This window comes from Monodelphis domestica, chromosome 3, assembly GCF_027887165.1.
Source record: "Monodelphis domestica isolate mMonDom1 chromosome 3, mMonDom1.pri, whole genome shotgun sequence".
Taxonomy (NCBI): domain Eukaryota; kingdom Metazoa; phylum Chordata; class Mammalia; order Didelphimorphia; family Didelphidae; genus Monodelphis; species Monodelphis domestica.
The window spans coordinates 142,852,002-142,870,353 of NC_077229.1; the positions used below are offsets into that span (position 1 = coordinate 142,852,002).

At 36.3% G+C, this 18,352-nt stretch overlaps 1 protein-coding gene across 2 annotated transcripts in view; it reads left to right on the forward strand.

Annotated features, from left to right (window-relative positions):
* TAF2 (TATA-box binding protein associated factor 2) overlaps positions 1 to 18,352 on the forward strand; it is a 117,766-nt gene that overhangs the window by 20,791 nt on the left and 78,623 nt on the right. For both annotated transcript variants that reach the window (XM_003340684.4, XM_056823154.1), the window contains exons 7-8: positions 14,208 to 14,392; positions 15,195 to 15,308. In XM_003340684.4, coding sequence (XP_003340732.2) covers positions 14,208 to 14,392; positions 15,195 to 15,308 — 299 coding nt within the window. The remainder of the gene's footprint in view (positions 1 to 14,207; positions 14,393 to 15,194; positions 15,309 to 18,352) is intronic.

Consider the following 18,352-nt stretch of genomic DNA (forward strand, 5'->3'; position numbering starts at 1 on the left):
TACAAAAATCATATTCTGTTCCTCCCTTCCCTTCCCCCCGCCCTTCCCATTGCTAATGTGTAATTCCACTGGGTATTACATGTGTTCTTGATCAGAACCTATTTCCATGCTATTGATGTTTGCACAAGGGTGATCATTAGAGTCTACATCCCCAATCATATCCCCCTCGATCCATGTAATCAAGCAGTTGTTTTTCTTCTGTGTTTCTACTCCCATAGTTTTTCCCCTGAATGTGAATAGTGTTCTTTCTCATAGATCCCTCCAGGTTGTTCAGGATCACTGCTTTGCTGCTAATGGAGAAGTCCATTACATTCGATTATACCACAGTGTATCAGTCTCTGTACAGTGTTCTCCTGGTTCTGTTCCTTTCACTCTGCATCACTTCCTGGAGGTTGTTCCAGTTCCCATGGTCACTTTTTTTTGTTTTAAACCTTTTCCTTCCATCTTAGAATCAATACTGTGTATTTGTTCCAAGGCAGAAGAGTGGTAAGGGCTAGGCAATGGGGGTTAAGTGACTTGCCCAGGGTCACACAACTGGGAAGTGTCTAAGACCAGATTTGAATGTAGGACCTCCTATCTCTAGGCCTGGCTCTCAATCCACTGAGCTACCCAACTACCTCCTCAGCATTCACTTTTGATTATTAAATTTCTCTTTCCATTAACATTGTTCATCATATAATACTATGTTCTGAATTAGAAATTCTTGACATTCTCCTATCTGATGATAACCATCTATCCATTCCACCTCTTCCTAGGTTCCCTGCTTCTCCCCAATCTGTTCTTGCCTTCAAGCTCCATTTTCTTCATCCCTTAATATTACTTCAAGTCATTACATCTAATCTGACTTGATTTTTTCCCCCTCTACAAACTCTTTTGAGTAGTTAATTTATTTCAACTCTATACTGTCATATGCTTTTCAATCCTTTGTTCCCTTGTCCTTTTGCCATCTTGTAAAATTTTAGATCTAGATTACTCCTCTTTCTGCCTCTTCAGTTCCTATTCACAAGTGACTTAATGGAGCTGGAGGAAGTCTCACAATCATGCTGACCAGGTTTTATTACAGATTCTCATTTTCTAGTGTTTCCTGATACCTCACTACAGTAAGACAATCCTTTCATTCTATCCTAATTGAATTCCTATCTTACTCTCCACAGAAGCTATTCCAGACCTTTTCTTTCCTTTTCAAATCTTCCATCTTCCTCTATCTCCCACCACCCTCTTCTTAGCTGAAGACATTGTATTTCTTTTTCTCTTTTTTAAGTATTCCAAATTTTATAAAACCAAACAAAACAAGCATTTCCACATGCAAAGAAAAAGAAGATTGTACACAAATGAAATCTTCTGTATGTTTAGTTTGTTATTCTTCATATATAGGTAATAAATCCTATCCACAAGGATTCCATCCCTTCCCTGACCTTCCTACATCACAGAAAATCTTGTCAGGGAGACCAACATGCACATATAAATTCATGTTTCATTTTTCTGTTCACTTTTTGGAGGTACTATTCACAGTTTATTCTTCCATCATTAATTCTGTGGCTGTGTATCATGTTCTCCTATTTCTACTCATTTCAGTATTCTTCATCTCATGTAGTTCTTTCCAAGTTTTTAAAAATCATTTTGCTCATTTGTTCTTATGGCACAGTAGTGTTCTACCACAATCATATACCAAAATTTGTTTGTCCATTCCCCAATTGATGGGCACTCCCTGTTTCTAATTCTTTGCAACTAAAAAGAGAACTTCTGTAAATACTTTTGTCATTTTAGCTAGTCTGATGGGTATGAAGTGATACCCCAAGAGTTGGTCTGGTTTCTATTTCTCTAATCAGTAGTGATTGAGCAGTTTTTCATATACCTATATTTAGCTTTGATTTCTTCATTTGAAAATTATCTCTTCATATCTTTTGCTCCTTTATCAATTGGGAATGGCTCTCATTTTTGTAAATTTGACTAAGCTCTCTCTAGTATTTTAAATATGAGATCTCTATCTGATAGGCTCTCTATAAAATTCCCCTCCCTCTCCAGTTTTCTGTTTTCTTCTAATCTTGGCAGCATTTGTTTTATTTCTTTAAAAAATTTTCAATTTAATGTACTCAAAATTATCCAGTTTACATCTCACAATCCTCTCTCTCTTGTTGACTCATAAATTCTCCTATTCATAAACCTGAGAGGTGGTATGTTCTCTGTTCTTCTAATTTACTTATGATATCTCCTTTTGTTTCTAGATCATGAATCCATTTTGATCTTATCTTAGTGAATGGTATAAAGTAATGGTCTATACCTACGTTCTGCCAAACTAACTTATAGTTATTCTGGCTATTTTTACCAAATGGTAATTTCTTTTCCCCAAAACTTGGATCTGTGATTTTGTCAAATACAAGATATAAAGGCCAGAATAAAGATTACAGTAATCTTTTATTGCTGTTTGTTGTATGTCTGTTCTGTTCCACTGACCCACTTTTCTATTTCTTAGCCAGTACTACTTTTGGTAATCATTGTTTTATAATATAATTTAAAATCTGATACTGTTAAAACTCCTTCCTTGACCTTTTTTCATTATTTCTTTTGATATTCTAGATCTTTTATTCTTTCAAATGAGTTTTGTTTTTCTCAGTATAATTTTCTAACTCTGTAAAATAATTTTTTGGTAATTTAATTGGGATGGCATTGATTAAGTAGATTAGTTTAGGAAAGATTGTCATTTTAATTTTTTTGGCTCTGCCCATCCAGAACAATTAATATTTCTCCAATTACTTATATATATCTGACTATTTGTGTAATGATTGGGATGGAATACTATTCATCAATTATGCTTTTTAGGAGGTTCTTCTTTTCTTTGGATTTCCATGCCTCTTTTACCAATTGGCCTATTCTGTTTATTAAGTTATTAATTTCATTAGTGTCTTTTTGTACCTTCTTTCCTAAGCTGTTGACTCTTTTTTCATGATTATCCTGTATAACTCTCATTTCTTTTCCCAATTTATTTCTGCCTTTCTTATTTGACTTTTAAAGTCTTTTTTTGAGCTCCTCCATTAATCCTTTTTGGACTTAAGAGCAATTCATATTTTTCTTGGAGGCTTTGCATGTAGCAGTATTGACTTTGTTGTCTTCTGAGGTTGAATCTACTCTGTCATCAAAATAACTTTCCAAGTTGAGTTTCTTTTTTTGTTGTTGTTTGCTCATCTTCCTGCCATTTTCTTTTCTTTTAGTTTAAAAAACTTAAAGTTGAGCTCTGTAACTGTGGTGAAGGGAGCACTGTTCCAGGCTTTAGTTCTTGTGCAGCTACCTTCAGAGCTGACACTGGGAATCTATCTGCTTTCAATTCTTCTAAGGTGTCATGATATAAGGAGAGATTTGTTTAATTCTCTTCTGGCCTATGCTATGGTCTGTGAGTAACACAAAGCACTCTTTTATCTCTTCATACTGTAACCGGGTCCCCTGCTCCCCTGTGGCTACAAGTGCTGGTATATGCTGGTGTTTCTCCTCATTCTGCAATAAGTGTCTTGCACCTAGAGCCAGCAAAGGGATCCCTGTAATCTCCTTCTGAGAAGTTGTTCAATCCCCTTACCATCTGTGGCTGAGAGCTCTGGAAGTCTGCTGTTTCTTCAGCTATGTTCAAGGCCTATTGCCTTAGTGGGACCTGCCCTGGCCCATTGTGATCCTCCTCTACCCTAGTGCACTAGATCCCTCGTGTCAGCCTTCTAAGTTGTTTGGGATTGAAAAATTACTTCACTTTGTCTTTTTTATGGATTATGCTTCTCCAGAATTCATTTTGAAACACTATGTCATTGCTGTTTGGAACATAATTTGGTAGAAATTACATGGGTCTGTGGGCCTTCTCTGCCATCTTGACTCTGCCCCTCTGAAGGAAAGCTATCTATAGTTATTTTAAATGAAGATATTGTCTTTCTGACATGAAAATTAAGGGCATTTGATCTAAGTTTCCAATTCACTCATTTTCTTCATATCAAAACCCCTTCTACTCCCTGCCTCCCTTGTCTGACAAAGAGATAACCTTTTTACATGCCAAAGTCATCCCCTCTAGATGTGCACTCAATCTCATCCCCTCTGATCTTCTCCTGATGATGACATCATCAGTTACCTACCTTACCCTTCATCTTCAACTTCTTCCTATGAACTGATTCTTTCGTTACTTCCTTCAAACATGCTGTGATAGGACTTTCTTGGTGTAACATTGCTGACTTCTTCCCCATATGCAAGTTGATTGCCTGCAGATTCCTTGATGAAGTTTCCTAATTTGAGGGGCATAAAAGGTCCCAGTCTTCTGTATTCAGTGCCTTTCAGACTTGGTGGGTTCCTGACACCATAAGAATTTTCATACTTTGATGATGTACTGACCAGATGGAGATAATGGTCATGTCAGAGAAGCAAATTGATGCCACTGTATTCTTTTTATCTATCTGTCTATCTATCTATCTCTCTCTATATATATATATGTATATATATTCTTTCTGTGATTGAGCAAAATAAATCTTTTTTTAATAACTCATTGAGTTCCTCTTTTCATCCCAACATTAAACCTGATAGAAGATGCTGGAGTTATCCTTCCATTTAAAAAGAATTACTAACCCCTTAAGATACTGTAACTGTGAAAATGTGGTTTGCCAAGACTGTGAATTGCCAAAACTGTAAAGGTTTCAGCCAAACTGTAAAGATAATTTTTAGTATTTTGATTTAAAATCTAAAATTAAGTGGTCACCATGGGAAAATTCCCAAATATGAAAATATCCAAGTCAGCTGGGTTTTATGGAGATTTTAATTAATACAAATGAAGGAATTAAGGGAAGGAGAGAGAGAGAGAGAGAGAGAGAGAGAGAGAGAGAGAGAGAGAGAATAGTAGAAAGGGCCTAGGCCAAACGGCCTAGGCCTGAGCCTAAGAGAGAGCAAGTCAGTCTTTATCACTTACCACAAGATCGTCTCAAGCAAGCTCCAGTCCTCCACTGAACTCCTGAACTCCTCCAATGAGTTCAATCCTTCTCCTTTTAAAGAGATTTTCTCTTATGTCACCTCCCCTAAATTTTCACATCTACCCATCACAGTAGATGCTTTTTTTCCCAGGACTGCCCATTCTTAGTTCTCATCTTCTTTTGTTCTCACCTTCTCTGGCTAGATAAAATTCTCTGAGTACTTCACACCTCTTTTGTTAAGCTTGCCTTTTGTAAGTTGCTTGACCTTTTAGTGATTAATTTAACCTTTATAGGTACTTAGCACCTTTTTGTATTAGATCTAAAAATAGACCTAACTTAAGGTTCTAGCTTTATTATAAGTATGAATTAGGGACTTTTCATTGTTCAGTCAGGAGTTTGCAACTTTATCTTCCCCTAAGGCACCGTTTAAGTAGGGTGGAGTAATTTTAAAAGTTCTCGATACATTCCTGACCAAGTACCTCCATTGTTAAAAATGGGGAATAGCTTAATCAAATCTTCTGAAGTAGAGTCTGAGTAGTTTTTAAGACTTACAGATACAGATCTACATTTTTTTTCTCTTTCTCACCCAAACTTGTTTAAAAAAGTAACTTCCTTCTTTCTCATCCACTAATGAACCCTTTGCAGTCTGGTTTCTGTCCTCCTCACTGTTCTCTCTAATGTTACCAATGATCTTTTAATTAGCAATTCTGAGAGTCTTTTCTCTGTCCTCATCCTTTTCAACTTTTCTGTTGCATTTAACACTATTGACCTATGTATACTTTATATTCATTGGGTTTTTATGACCCTGCTCTTTCCAGATTTGTCTCCTGCCTATCTCCTTTATTTATTTTCCATCTCTTTTTTTAGGTCATCATCCATCTAACTTCTCTGTTTTCTCCACAGTCCTACTTAGTTAATCTCATTATCTCCTTTGGGTTGAACCAAATGCTCACTATGTTTATATTATTTCTCAATCTCTATATCTAGTCATAGTCTTTCCTCTGAGCTTCAATTCTTCATCACCAATTAAATATTGATCATTTCAGATTGGATGTTGTGAAAGAGTCTCTAAACCTAAAAGATCTGAAACTGAACTTATCTTCTTCTAAACTTACCATCTTTCTAGTCTTCTAGGTTGGTAACTTTCACATTATCTTAGACTCCTCACTTTCTGCCTACCTACCTACCTACCAGTTACTTGGTTTTTCTAATTTCATTAATATCCCTTGCGGTCCATTCTTTTCCACTTACACAGTTGTAGTCCCTGAACACCTCTCACCTAGATAATTGCAACAGTTTTTTAAATGCTCTCCTTACCCCAAGTGTCTCTTTATTCCAGTTCATCCAACACATTGCTGCCAAAATAATTTTTCTTAATTACAGATTGTCCAATGTGATTTCCCCTTTTCATTCAATTTCATTTGCTTTCTCTTGAGTTTAGAAATTTCAAATGAACTATTCTAAGAGCACATAAATAGAGAGTTGGGGAGGCATATGTGAAGATAAATGACATTCTGTTTCTATAATCTAATAATTGGTATGGACATAAAATATTAAAAGAGTTTAGGAAAATGAACACTTTAGACAGAATATGTGAAGAAGAGTTTTGAACTGAACCATAAAAAGCAGGATCTTTATACTCAGAAAGAGAGACAGAAGATAACATGGAGCAATAATGATGGGAAAGCAGAGATTTGCTTGGATACACAGTGAGTGAATCAGCTGCTAGAGAGCCAGGATTTTGGAGAATTTTGTTTGATGAGGAAGGAGTCTGGACATTTTCCTCTGGGTAATGGAGAAAAGCCCCTAAAAGTTTTTTAGCAGGAGAGTAGTGTGACACTGGTAGCTTTTTTTTGGAAAATTAATTTCTCAGCATTGTGCAACATAGCATAATATACACTTCAGATTTAGTTTAATAAGCATCCAACTAAATTAAATGCAATTTTTTTTCTTTTTCTTTTTTAATAAACATTATTTTATTTAGTCATTTCCAAACATTCATTGGAAAAGAAAATCATTTTCTTTTCCTTCTCCTCCATAACCCCCCCTCTCCCATAGCTGACACATGATTCCACTGGGTATCACATATGTTCTTGACTTGAACCCATTTCCGTGTTGTTGGTATTTGCATTAGAGTGTTCATTTAGAGTCTCTCCTCAGTCATATCCCCTCCACCCCTGTAGTCAAGCAGTTGCTCGTCTTCGGTGTTTTTACTCCCACAGTTTATCCTCTGCTTGTGGATAGTATTTTTTAGATCCCTGCAGATTGTTGAGGGACATTGCATTGTCCCTAATGGAGAAGTCCATTACCTTAGATTGTACCACAGTGTATCAGTCTCTGTGTATAATGATTTCCTGGTTCTGCTCCTTTCGCTCTGCATCACTTCCTGGAGGTTGTTCCAGACTCCATGGAATTCCTCCACTTTATTATTCCTTTTAGCACAATAGTATTCCATCACCAACATATACCACAATTTGTTCAGCCATTCCCTAATCAAAGGGCATCCCCTCATTTTCCAATTTTTGGCCACCACAAAGAGTGCAGCTATGAATATTCTTGTACAAGAAGTCTTTTTTCTTATTATCCCTTTGGGGTACAAACCCAGCAGTGCTATGGCTGGATCAAAGGGCAGACAGTCTTTCATCGCCCTTTGGGCATAGTTCCAAATTGCCCTCCAGAATGGTTGGATCAATTCACAACTCCACCAGCAATGAATTAGTGTCCCTCCTTTGCCCCATCCCCTCCAGCATTCATTACTTTCCATAGCTGTCATGCTAGCCAATCTGCTAAGTGTGAGGTGATATACCTCAGAGTTGTTTTGATTTGCATCTCTCTGATTATAAGAGATGTAGAGCACTTCTTCATGTGCTTATTAATAGTTTTGATTTCTTTGGCTGAGAACTGCCTGTTCATGTCCCTTGCCCATTTATCAATTGGAGAATGGCTTGATTTTTTGTACAATTGATTTAACTCTTTGTAAATTTGAGTAACTAAACCTTTGTCAGAGGTTTTTATGAATATTGCTTCCCAATTTGTTGCTTTCCTTCTGATTTTAGTTACATTGGTTTTGTTTGTACAAAAACTTTTTAATTTGATGTATTCCAAATTATTTATTTTGCATTTTGTGCCTCTTTTTAAGTCTTGCTTGGTTTTAAAATCTTTCTCTTCCCAAAGGTCTAACATGTATACTATTCTGTGTTCACCTAATTTTCTTATAGTTTCTTTCATTATGTTCAAGTCATTCACCCATTTTGAATTTATCTTGGTGTAGGGTGTGAAGTGTTGATCTAAACCTAATCTTTCCCACACTGTCCTCTAATTTTCCAAGCAGTTTTTATGAAATAGTGTATTTTTATACCAAAAGCTGGGTTCTCTGGGTTTGTCGTATACTGTCCTACTGAGGTCACTTACCCCAAGTCTATTCCACTGATTCTCCTTTCTGTATCTTAGCCAGTACCAAATTGTTTTGATTACCGCTGCTTTATAACACAGTCTGAGATCTGGGACTGCAAGACCCCCTTCCTTTGTATTTTTTTCCATTGTTTCCCTGGATATCCTTGATCTTTTGTTCTTCCAACTGAACTTTGTTATATTTTTTTCTAAATCAGTAAAAAAAATTTTTGGAAGTTCAATGGGTATGGCACTAAATAGATAAATGAGTTTGGGTAGGATGGTCATTTTTATTATATTGGCTCATCCTATCCATGAGCAGTTAATGTTTTTCCAATTGTTCAAGTCTAGTTTTAGTTGTGTGGAGAGTGTTTTGTAGTTGTGTTCATGTAGTTCCTGTGTTTGTTTCGGGAGATAGATTCCTAAGTATTTTATTTTGTCTAAGGTGATTTTGAATGGGATTTCTCTTTCTAGTTCTTGCTGCTGAGCTGTGTTGGAAATATATAGAAATGCTGATGACTTATGTGGGTTTATTTTGTGTCTTGCAACTTTGCTAAAGTTGATTATTTCGATTAGCTTTTTGGTTGAATCTCTAGTATTCTTTAAGTAGACCATCATGTCTTCGGCAAAGAGTGATAACTTCGTCTCCTCCTTGCCTATTTTAATGCCTTCAATTTCTTGTCTTCTCTAATTGCTACTGCTAGTGTTTCTAGTACAATGTTAAATAATAGAGGTGATAATGGGCATACTTTTTCACTCCTGGTCTTATTGGGAATGCATCTAGTTTATCCCCATTGCAGATGATATTAGTTGATGGTTTTAGATATATACTGTTTATTATTTTTAGGAACGACCCTTCTATTCCTATGCTTTCTAGTGTTTTTAATAGGAATGGGTGTTGTATTTTATCAAAGGCTTTTTCTGTGTCTATTGAAATAATCATGTGATTTTTGTTGGTTTGCTTGTTGATGTGGTCAGTTATGTGGATGGTTTTCCTAATGTTGAACCAGCCCTGCATCCCTGGTATAAATCCTACTTGATCATGGTGAATGACTCTTCAGATCACTTGCTGGAGTCTTTTTGCTAGTATCCTATTTAAGATTTTTGCATCTATATTCATTAGGGAGATTGGTCTATAATTTTCTTTCTCTGTTTTTGGCCTGCCTGGCTTTGGGATCAGAACCATGTTTGTGTCATAAAAGGAATTTGGTAGAACTCCCTCTTTGCTTATTATGTCAAATAGTTTGTATAGTATTGGGGTTAGCTGTTCTTTGAATGTTTGATAGAAATCACTGGTGAATCCATCAGGCCCTGGGAATTTTTTTCTTAGGAAGTTCTTTGATGGCCTGTTGGATTTCTTTTTCTGATATGGGATTATTTAAGAAATCTATTTCTTCTTCTCTTAGTCTAGGCAATTTATATTTTTGTAGATATTCATCCATATCATCTAGGTTGGTATATTTATTGCCATATAGTTGGGAAAAGTAGTTTTTAATAATTGCCTTAATTTCCTCTTCATTGGAGGTGAGGTCCCCCTTTTCATTCTTGATGGTGTTAATTTGCCTTTCTTCTTTCCTTTTTTTAATTAGATTGACCAGTACTTTGTCTATTTTGTCTGTTTTTTCAAAGTACCAGCTTCTAGTTCTGTTTATTAGTGCAATAGTTCTATCACTTTGGATTTTATTAATTTCTCCCTTAATTTTTAGGATCTCTAGTTTAGTTTTCTTCTGGGGGTTTTTAATTTGTTCGTTCTCAAGTTTTTTGATTTGCATTTCCAATTCATTGATCTCTGCCATCCCTAATTTGTTAATATATGCACTCATGGATATGAATTTTCATCTAAGTACTGCTTTGACTGCATCCCATAAGGTTTGAAAGGATGTCTCACCATTGTCATTTTCCTCAACGAAATTATTAATTGTTTCTATGATTTCTTCTCTAACTAACCGATTTTGAAGTATCATATTATTTAATTTCCAATTAATTTTTGATTTTGCTCTCCATGTACCCTTACTGATCAATATTTTTATTGCTTTATGATCTGAAAAGGTTGCATTTATTATTTCTGCTTTTCTGCATTTGAGTGCCATGTTTCTGTGACCTAGTGTATGATCTATTTTTGTGAATGTGCCATATGGTGCTGAGAAGAAGATGTATTCCTTTTTGTCCCTATTTATTTTTCTCCATATGTCTATTAACTCTAATTTTTCTAAAATTTCATTCACCTCTTTTACCTCTTTCTTGTTTATTTTTTGGTTTTATTCATCTAAATTTGATAGTGGTTGGTTCAAGTCTCCTACTAATATGGTTTTACTGTCTATTTCCTCCTTCAACTCTCCTAGTTTCTCCATTAGAAATTTGGATGCTATACCATTTGGTGCATACATGTTGATTAGTGTAAAGATTAAAATTTAGGGGAGACCGAGGCAGGTAGAAATTCATTTCTCTCTGCAAGGAGTATTATATTTTATGAGGTTTATTAAAGGTTGAGAATTTAAGAATATACAAGTAAGAAAAGGCACGTGCCAGGTGAGCCATGAGGCCCACCCAAAATTTCACTTACATCATGAGACATGTCTGTTTTCCAGCGGAGACAGGAAGTAAAAGAGTGCCCCTCCTACAGGGAAGACCCTTTAAATAAAATTTTGCTTTCGTCCCAGGTGAGAATTCAGTGAGATTAGAGGGCATTCTGGGAGCTAGCAAGGACTCCTGGGGAATGGAGTCCAGAGTTCAAATCTCAATTTTACATTCGTGATATTTCCTCATTGTCTATACTCCCTTTTAACAGAATATATTTACCTTCCCTGTCCCTTTTGATCAGGTCTATTTGTGCTTTGGCTTTGTCAGATATCATGATTGCAACTCCTACCTTCTTTCTATCAGTTGAGACCCAAAAGGTCTTACTCCATCCTTTAATTCTAATCTTGTGAGTATCAACCCACCTCATATGTGTTTCTTGAAGACAACCTATGGTAGGGTTTTGGGTTCTAATCCAATCTGCTATTTGTCTACGTTTTATGGGTGAGTTCATCCCATTCACGTTCAAAGTTATGATTGTCACTTGTGGATTCCCTGGCATTTTGATATCTTCCCCTAGTTCTGACCTTTCTTCTTTAGCTATATCCTTTTGAACCAGTGATTTACTTTAGGTCAGTCCTTCTAGTCCCCTCCCTTGGTATGCTTCCCTTTCTAGCCCCTCCCTTTTTATGATCCCTTCTCCTTAATTTCCCTTTCTTTCTTACCCTGTTGGATAAGGTAGAATTCAGGATCCCACTGGATCTAGATGTTCTTCCCTCTCAGAGTTGATTTCACTGAGAGTAAGGTTTAAGTAATACCACTTCAAGCTCTTTTCCTCTCCTTCTCATGTGAGAGATCTTCCCCTCCCCTTCCTATGTGTATCTTTGTATGGGAAAGATTATTCTATTTAGTCCCCCCCCCAATTTCTTGAAGTAAATCTTAGTATTGTCGACTCTTCCCCCCCTCCCTTTTCCTTTCTTTGCCCCCCCTTTCACCAAATCTTCTTGATGCCCCAATCTTTCCCTATGCATGATTCTTCTAACTACTCTTACGGTGCATACAATTTTTGAGAGTTACACAGTACATTTCCCCCACATATTAATATGTATAATTTGATGTAAATGTAGTCCTTAGAGAAGAGAGTTTGACTTAAAGAAAAAGATAAGATTTATCTACTTTTCCCTTTCTTTCATATTTACCTTTTCATGTTTCTCTTGCTTTCTGTGATTGGATATCAAAATTTCCATTAAGATCTGGTCATTTCTTAGCAAATGCTTGGAAATCTTCTATTTTGTTGAATGCCCATATATTCCCCTGGAAGTATATAGTCAGTTTTGCTGGGTAGTTGATTCTTGGTTGGAGACCCAGCTCTCTTGCCGTTCTAAATATCGTATTCCATGCTTTGAGGTCTCTTAGTGTGTTAGCCGCTAAGTCATGTGTGATCCTTATGGGAGCCCCCCCTATATCTCAAGCTCCTCTTCTTGGCTTTTTGTAGGATTTTCTCCTTTTCTTGGAAGCTCTTGTATTTGGCGATTACATTCCTGGGGGTTGTCTTTTGGGGATTTAGTATAGAGGGTGTTCTATGAACCCTTGCTATTTCTATTTTGCCCCCTTGCTCCAGAACATGTGGCAATTTTCTTCTATAATCTCCTGTAGTATAGCATCGAGGTTTTTGTTCATCTCTGATTTTTCGGGCAGACCAATAATTCTCACGTTGTTTCTTCTTCCTCTGTTTTCCAGGTCTGTGACCTTTTCAGTGAGATATTTTATGTTTTCTTCTAATTCTATATATTTTTGGCTTTGCTTTATTAATTCTTGCTGTTTTGCATGCTCATTGTCTTCCATTTGCTTAATTCTGGTCGTTAGGGACTAGTTTTGCTTTTCAGCTTTTTCTGCCCTTCTATTAGATGCTTCCAGCTCTTTCTCCAATTCTGAAGTCTTATCTATCAGACTGCTGATCTCTTTCTCCCATTTTTCTTTCCAGAAGGTTTCCATCTTTTGGGTAAGCTTCAATTTGAGTTCTTCCAGAGCTTTTGGATAATTTCCATTTTGGGAGGCATGTTTTGATTTTGTTTGGGTTTCATCCTCTTTCTCTTCTTTTCCTTGGGTACTCCCGCCATAAAAGTTTTCAATAGTCACCTTTTTCCCTTTCTTCCTGGAGGCTTGATTTTGGGCCATGTGAGCCATCCCTTTGGTGGTTTTGTTCCCCTTTCCTTTTTGGTCTGGGGTCTGGGTGATATGGGCGGATTTTCTGTGAATTTACGTTGCCTCAGACTAGTTCTTCCCAGCCTCCAAGGTTTCTTAGAGCACAGGCCCCTTTTCTCAGCACAACCTCTCCTATGTTCAGAGCGGCCGCCCCTTTGCTCAGTGCAGCTGCTCCCTTGCTCAGCGCTACCTCTCCTGTGTTCATTGAGGCTGCCACTTTGTTCAGTGCATCCTCTCCTATGTTCAGCATGGCCGCCCCTTTGCTCAATGTGGCCGCCCCTTTGCTTAGCACAACCTCTCCTATGTTCAACAGGGCCGCCCCTTTGTTCAGTGCAACCGCCCCTGTGTTCAGTGCAGCCGCCCGTTTGCTCAGTGCAGGATTCTCCCGTGAAACTGCCCTGAGATGTCGTTTCCTTGCAGTCTTTAGATCCCCAGGACCCTGGTCTGCCCCCCCCCCCCCCAGACAGAGATGTTCCTCACTCACTTGCTGTCTTCTGTACTCTGTACTCGCTGTACTCTGGTTTGGTGGGGATGAGGGGGGTAAGGGAGGCTCAGTTCATGTTTTTGTGCAAGCTTTTACTCCTTCTTATAGTGTGGAAATTTTCAAGCCCCACGTACCTTCATTTCTGTGGGGGTACTGGAGAGTCCCTCCATTCTTCCAAAGGTGATTTTTATGCTCTTTTGAGGTAGTGTATTTCGTTCAGTGCCGGGGAGACAAAGCAATTCACGTCTATGTTGCAGCCATGTTAATCTGGAAGTCATATACCTGGAGTATGGTTTTTTTTTTAAACCCTTACCTTCCATCTTAGAGTCAATACTATGTATTGGCTCCAAGGCAGAAGAGTGGTAAGGGCTAGGCAATGGGGGTCAAATGACTTGCCCAGGGTCACACAGCTAGGAAGTGGCTGAGGCCAGATTTGAACCTAGGACCTCCCGTCTTTTGGCCTGGTTCTTAATGCACTGAACTACCCAGCTGCCCCCATTAAATGCATATTCAAGTGAAATAATTTTTTTGAGTTTGATCGGTGGATAAGTTTCAATTTCCATTCAGTATTATGATACTTTGACTTGAAAAAAATTAGCTGAAAATATTCCCTTTCTTAAAGGGTAGAAAGACTATTTTTTATTGCCTAATTATTTTTTGTTCCTCTGCTTTTTTGTTTTTAGGTAACTCATTTTTGCTTACCTCAGCTTCTTCCACTTCTCAAACATACCACATCTTATCTTCATGAAGTCTTTGAATTTTATGAAGAGATTCTTACCTGTCGTTATCCATATTCCTGTTTCAAGACTGTGTTCATAGATGAAGCCTATGTTGAAGTAGCTGCTTATGCTTCCATGAGCATTTTTAGGTTAGTATGTAGGTAAAAATGTATTAATTGTGATCAGTATGAATTTCACAATTTGATTTCTTTTTCAATGTGGAAAATTTTATTTATCTCTAGAATTTGATATTAAGTTAAGATATTAATTTCCCTGCCATTTGAACATAATTTGATTTTCAGAAAGGCCTAAGGTTTTTAAAAAGAAAATCTAAAGAATTTATCTCTAAAAGCAAAAGTGATGTTTGCCATTTGAAAAAGTTGATTTAATATTAAGAATAGTGGTAACTTGGTGTAAGAGGGAGATTGACCTTGGAGACAAGGAGACCTGGGTTTAAGTCCTTCCTCTCACCCATGCTAGTTGTATAATTGTGGGCAAGTCCCACATTATAGCCCCAGATTATTTCATAAGATTTTATTTTACTGATAATTTATTGCTCTGAATCAGTAGAGAGAGTTTTTAAATTGGGATTCTCTATATCAGAAATCACTCTGGACAAAATATATATTTAAGAAAATATTAAGAAAGACTTTTCCAGGTTAGTGCATTCTAACTTAGGAATTTTGAGACTGAAGAAAGCCTTTTTTATTTGAATTAGAAACCAGTAAAAGATAATTTTTAGGCTTATCCCCCAGTTGTAGGCAGATATTTTAATAATTTTGAGCAGTTTTTTAAAAAGAAATCTTTTTGGACCCTTTTAATTATTCTTATTTATTGAAGTCCAAATTTTGTTCTTTTCTAAAGTATGATTTCAATTTCATTTTGACTGTTTAAATAAAATTGCCATCATTCCTTGCTCTTACAATTACTTTTTTTCTCTTTTAAATCTAGCACAAACCTTTTGCATAGTGCTATGATTATAGATGAGACACCTTTGACGAGAAGATGTTTAGCACAGTCATTGGCTCAGCAGTTTTTTGGATGTTTCATATCTAGAATGTCATGGTAAGCACCTTCAAAACAACATATAATTAGTGAAAATAAGTCTAGAAATATTTCCTAATTATTTTTGGAATACAAAGTGATAACATGCAGAATTCATTAAAAAGATATGACTTAAATGTTTCTTTTTAAATAAATAAAAAATACTTTTTTAAAATTAAGATGGCCATTTGAAATAAGTTATAAATGAAAGACTATTGAATGACATTTTTAAAGTGAGGTATTTGTCTTCAAGTATAGGGAGAACTATAAATAGAGTTTTGAATACTAACTGCTTTGTGTTATCCTATATGAAAGAGAGGGCAGTATATGCAGAGCAGCTTGTGACTGGCCTGGGGAGCTTACATTGTGAGTATTTGAAAATTTCATACCATCCTGGAGTTGGTTGTTATCCCTCTGAAGTTAGGATTAGAGGGTTATATTATTCATTTTTCTTTGTATTCCCAATTCTCAGCACAGACAGAATATAGTAAGTGCTTAATAAAATGCTTAATGACTGATTGACTGAAAGATAGTCATGAAGACCAGATATAAAGATGTGAGGGAAGCCACAGCCTAGGGAGAATAGAACTAGCTAGATCATTTTAGTAAGAAGTCAATAAACATAACATTCAGTGGAGTGCTAGACCTGAGTTCAAATCTGGTTTTAAACACTTAATAGCTATATGACCCTTGGCAAGTCATTTAACCTCTCTCTTCCTCAGTTTCCTCGTCTGTTAAATAATAATATAGCACCCATTCCTTTTGTTGTTGTGAAGCTAAAATGAGATGTTTGTAATGACTTTGTAAACTTTAAAGTTCAATATAAATGTTAGCTATTATTTATTAGTAATAGAATTTAGTATTAGTAAAATTATCTATTAGAAAAGAATGTGTAAATAATCTAATTTTTAAAATTCAAAAGTGAAAATTGCTATTCCATTTAATACATTTTAAACATTTAACTAGTTGTATTTATATTTTAAAGTATATTTTATTTTGAAGGGTAAAAAGGAATAATCAAAACTGTCATTTAAAAAAATACAGCTGTTAAAATGGGCATATAATTTTATATTGCTGTCAGTAATGAACTCCTTTATTGAAAGAAGAATTAAATATTCTAGTATAGGTTTTTAAGTATGTTTGTAGTGTAAAGATTAAAATTAGGGAATATGGGGAGACTGAGGCAGGTTGAAATTAGTTTCTCTCTGCAAGGAGAATTATATTTTTTAGAGGTTTATTAAAAGTTAAGGATTAAAGAAAATACAGGATAAGAAAACACATGTCCAGGCCACAGAGAGGCCTAGACACAACCTCACCTACATTATGGAAAGAGCCACATCTGCCCCAAACAGAAGTCCAAGAGAGTCCCCAAAAACCTTTGCCACCAGCTTAAATCCTTCCTTGATCTCGGCCCACCTCAGAATTCCTGTGAGATTACAAAGCATTTTGGGGAAGTGGAGCAAAGGCTTGTGGGGATTGTAGTCCTGTATTCGAGTCTATTTTTTACAGTAGATGGCATCTCTGAGATATTTAAAAATATGGGAAAATCTCTTCTATCTAGGACTCAGTCAACATCATCTGCCCATCATAGGCACTGAAAGTATTACTATACAGTAAGATGGTGTTCTCGAAGATGATACTGAATCTTCAAGAAAATGTTAATTATATTAAATATGCTCTGTATATGAAGGCATGGAAACATTTTCATCCAAGATATTTAAAATAAACTGTTTGGGTTAACTCTGAATGGCTCATTCCCCAAGGATGCTATGTTTTTAATTCAATATACATTGTCATCTGATTTGATTGATTTCAGCTTTAAACTTGAGGAAACTGATTTGTGAGCCTTAATGATCTATACCAATATGAGATTTTAATTAGGTGTAACCTCTGTATTTGTTACATGTACCATTAGTTTTTATAATGAGGCAGTGTGGTGATACAGAATGACCACTGCCATAATCAGTCAGACCACAGCCATAATCATCAGATATAATTTCCAACATGTTCTAACTGTGACTCTGGGCAAGTCACTTAATCCTGTTTGCCTGTATCTCCTCACTTATAAAATGAGCTAGAAAAGGAAATGGCAAACAATTCCAGTATCTTGCCAAGAAATCTCTAAATGGGATCAGGAACAGTCAACTGACCAAAAACCAATCAAAAAATAATGTATCTTCCCTCAGAGAAGAGGAGGCATTTTAGCATAGTGGATTGATTGGCTTCTAAGCCAGGGAGACCTAGGTTGAAGACCTGCTTTTGACACATATTGGCTGTGTGACTCTGGACAAGTTCCTTACTTAACCTTTTGATTCTCAAGGTCAGTAGTGTCAAACTGAGATAGAAATGGATCTCTCTGGGCTGTACATTGACTTAGAAAACTATATATTTTTTAAAAGAAGATACACATACATCCTTTACACTAGAGAAAAAATTCATGGAAGAAATAAAATATATTTCAATCTGCATTCAGATTCTATCACTTCTTTCTGTGGGAATGGATAGCCATTTACTTTGTATTTTCATTTATATTGGTAAACATTTCATAATTTCATTTTATTCTGGTCCTGAGGCACAAAGCTGACTCCTCTGCTCTGGGCAACTCTATGACTGTGTTAAAAGAAGGTATCACCTGTATCAGTAGAGAGTTTCCTATGCTAAATACAGATCCAAACTCATTCCCTCTTCCTTACAAACAAATCTAGAGTTTTTTTATTATCCTCATTTTACAGATGAGGGAACTGAAATATAGAAAAGGAACAGAACAAAGGTTCTGGGTCTTCTATAACTCCCAGGACAGTGATCAGTATGCTATACCTTGCGGTCTCTGAACATTTGATTACTCTCCATAGCTCCTTGTTTTTTCACTTCCCAGCTTCTAGAATTACCAACTGTTTTCAAATATGTCCCACCCTCAAATTTAGAGAACCATACCTTATAGCAAAGAATAAAGTAGGGATTAAAAGAGCAGTTCTGTAAAACTAATCCATACTTCAGCCAAATCCCCCATTATATGCAAATCTTTTAATCCTTAAACCCTCACCCTTTCAGTGAAGGGAGAGAGA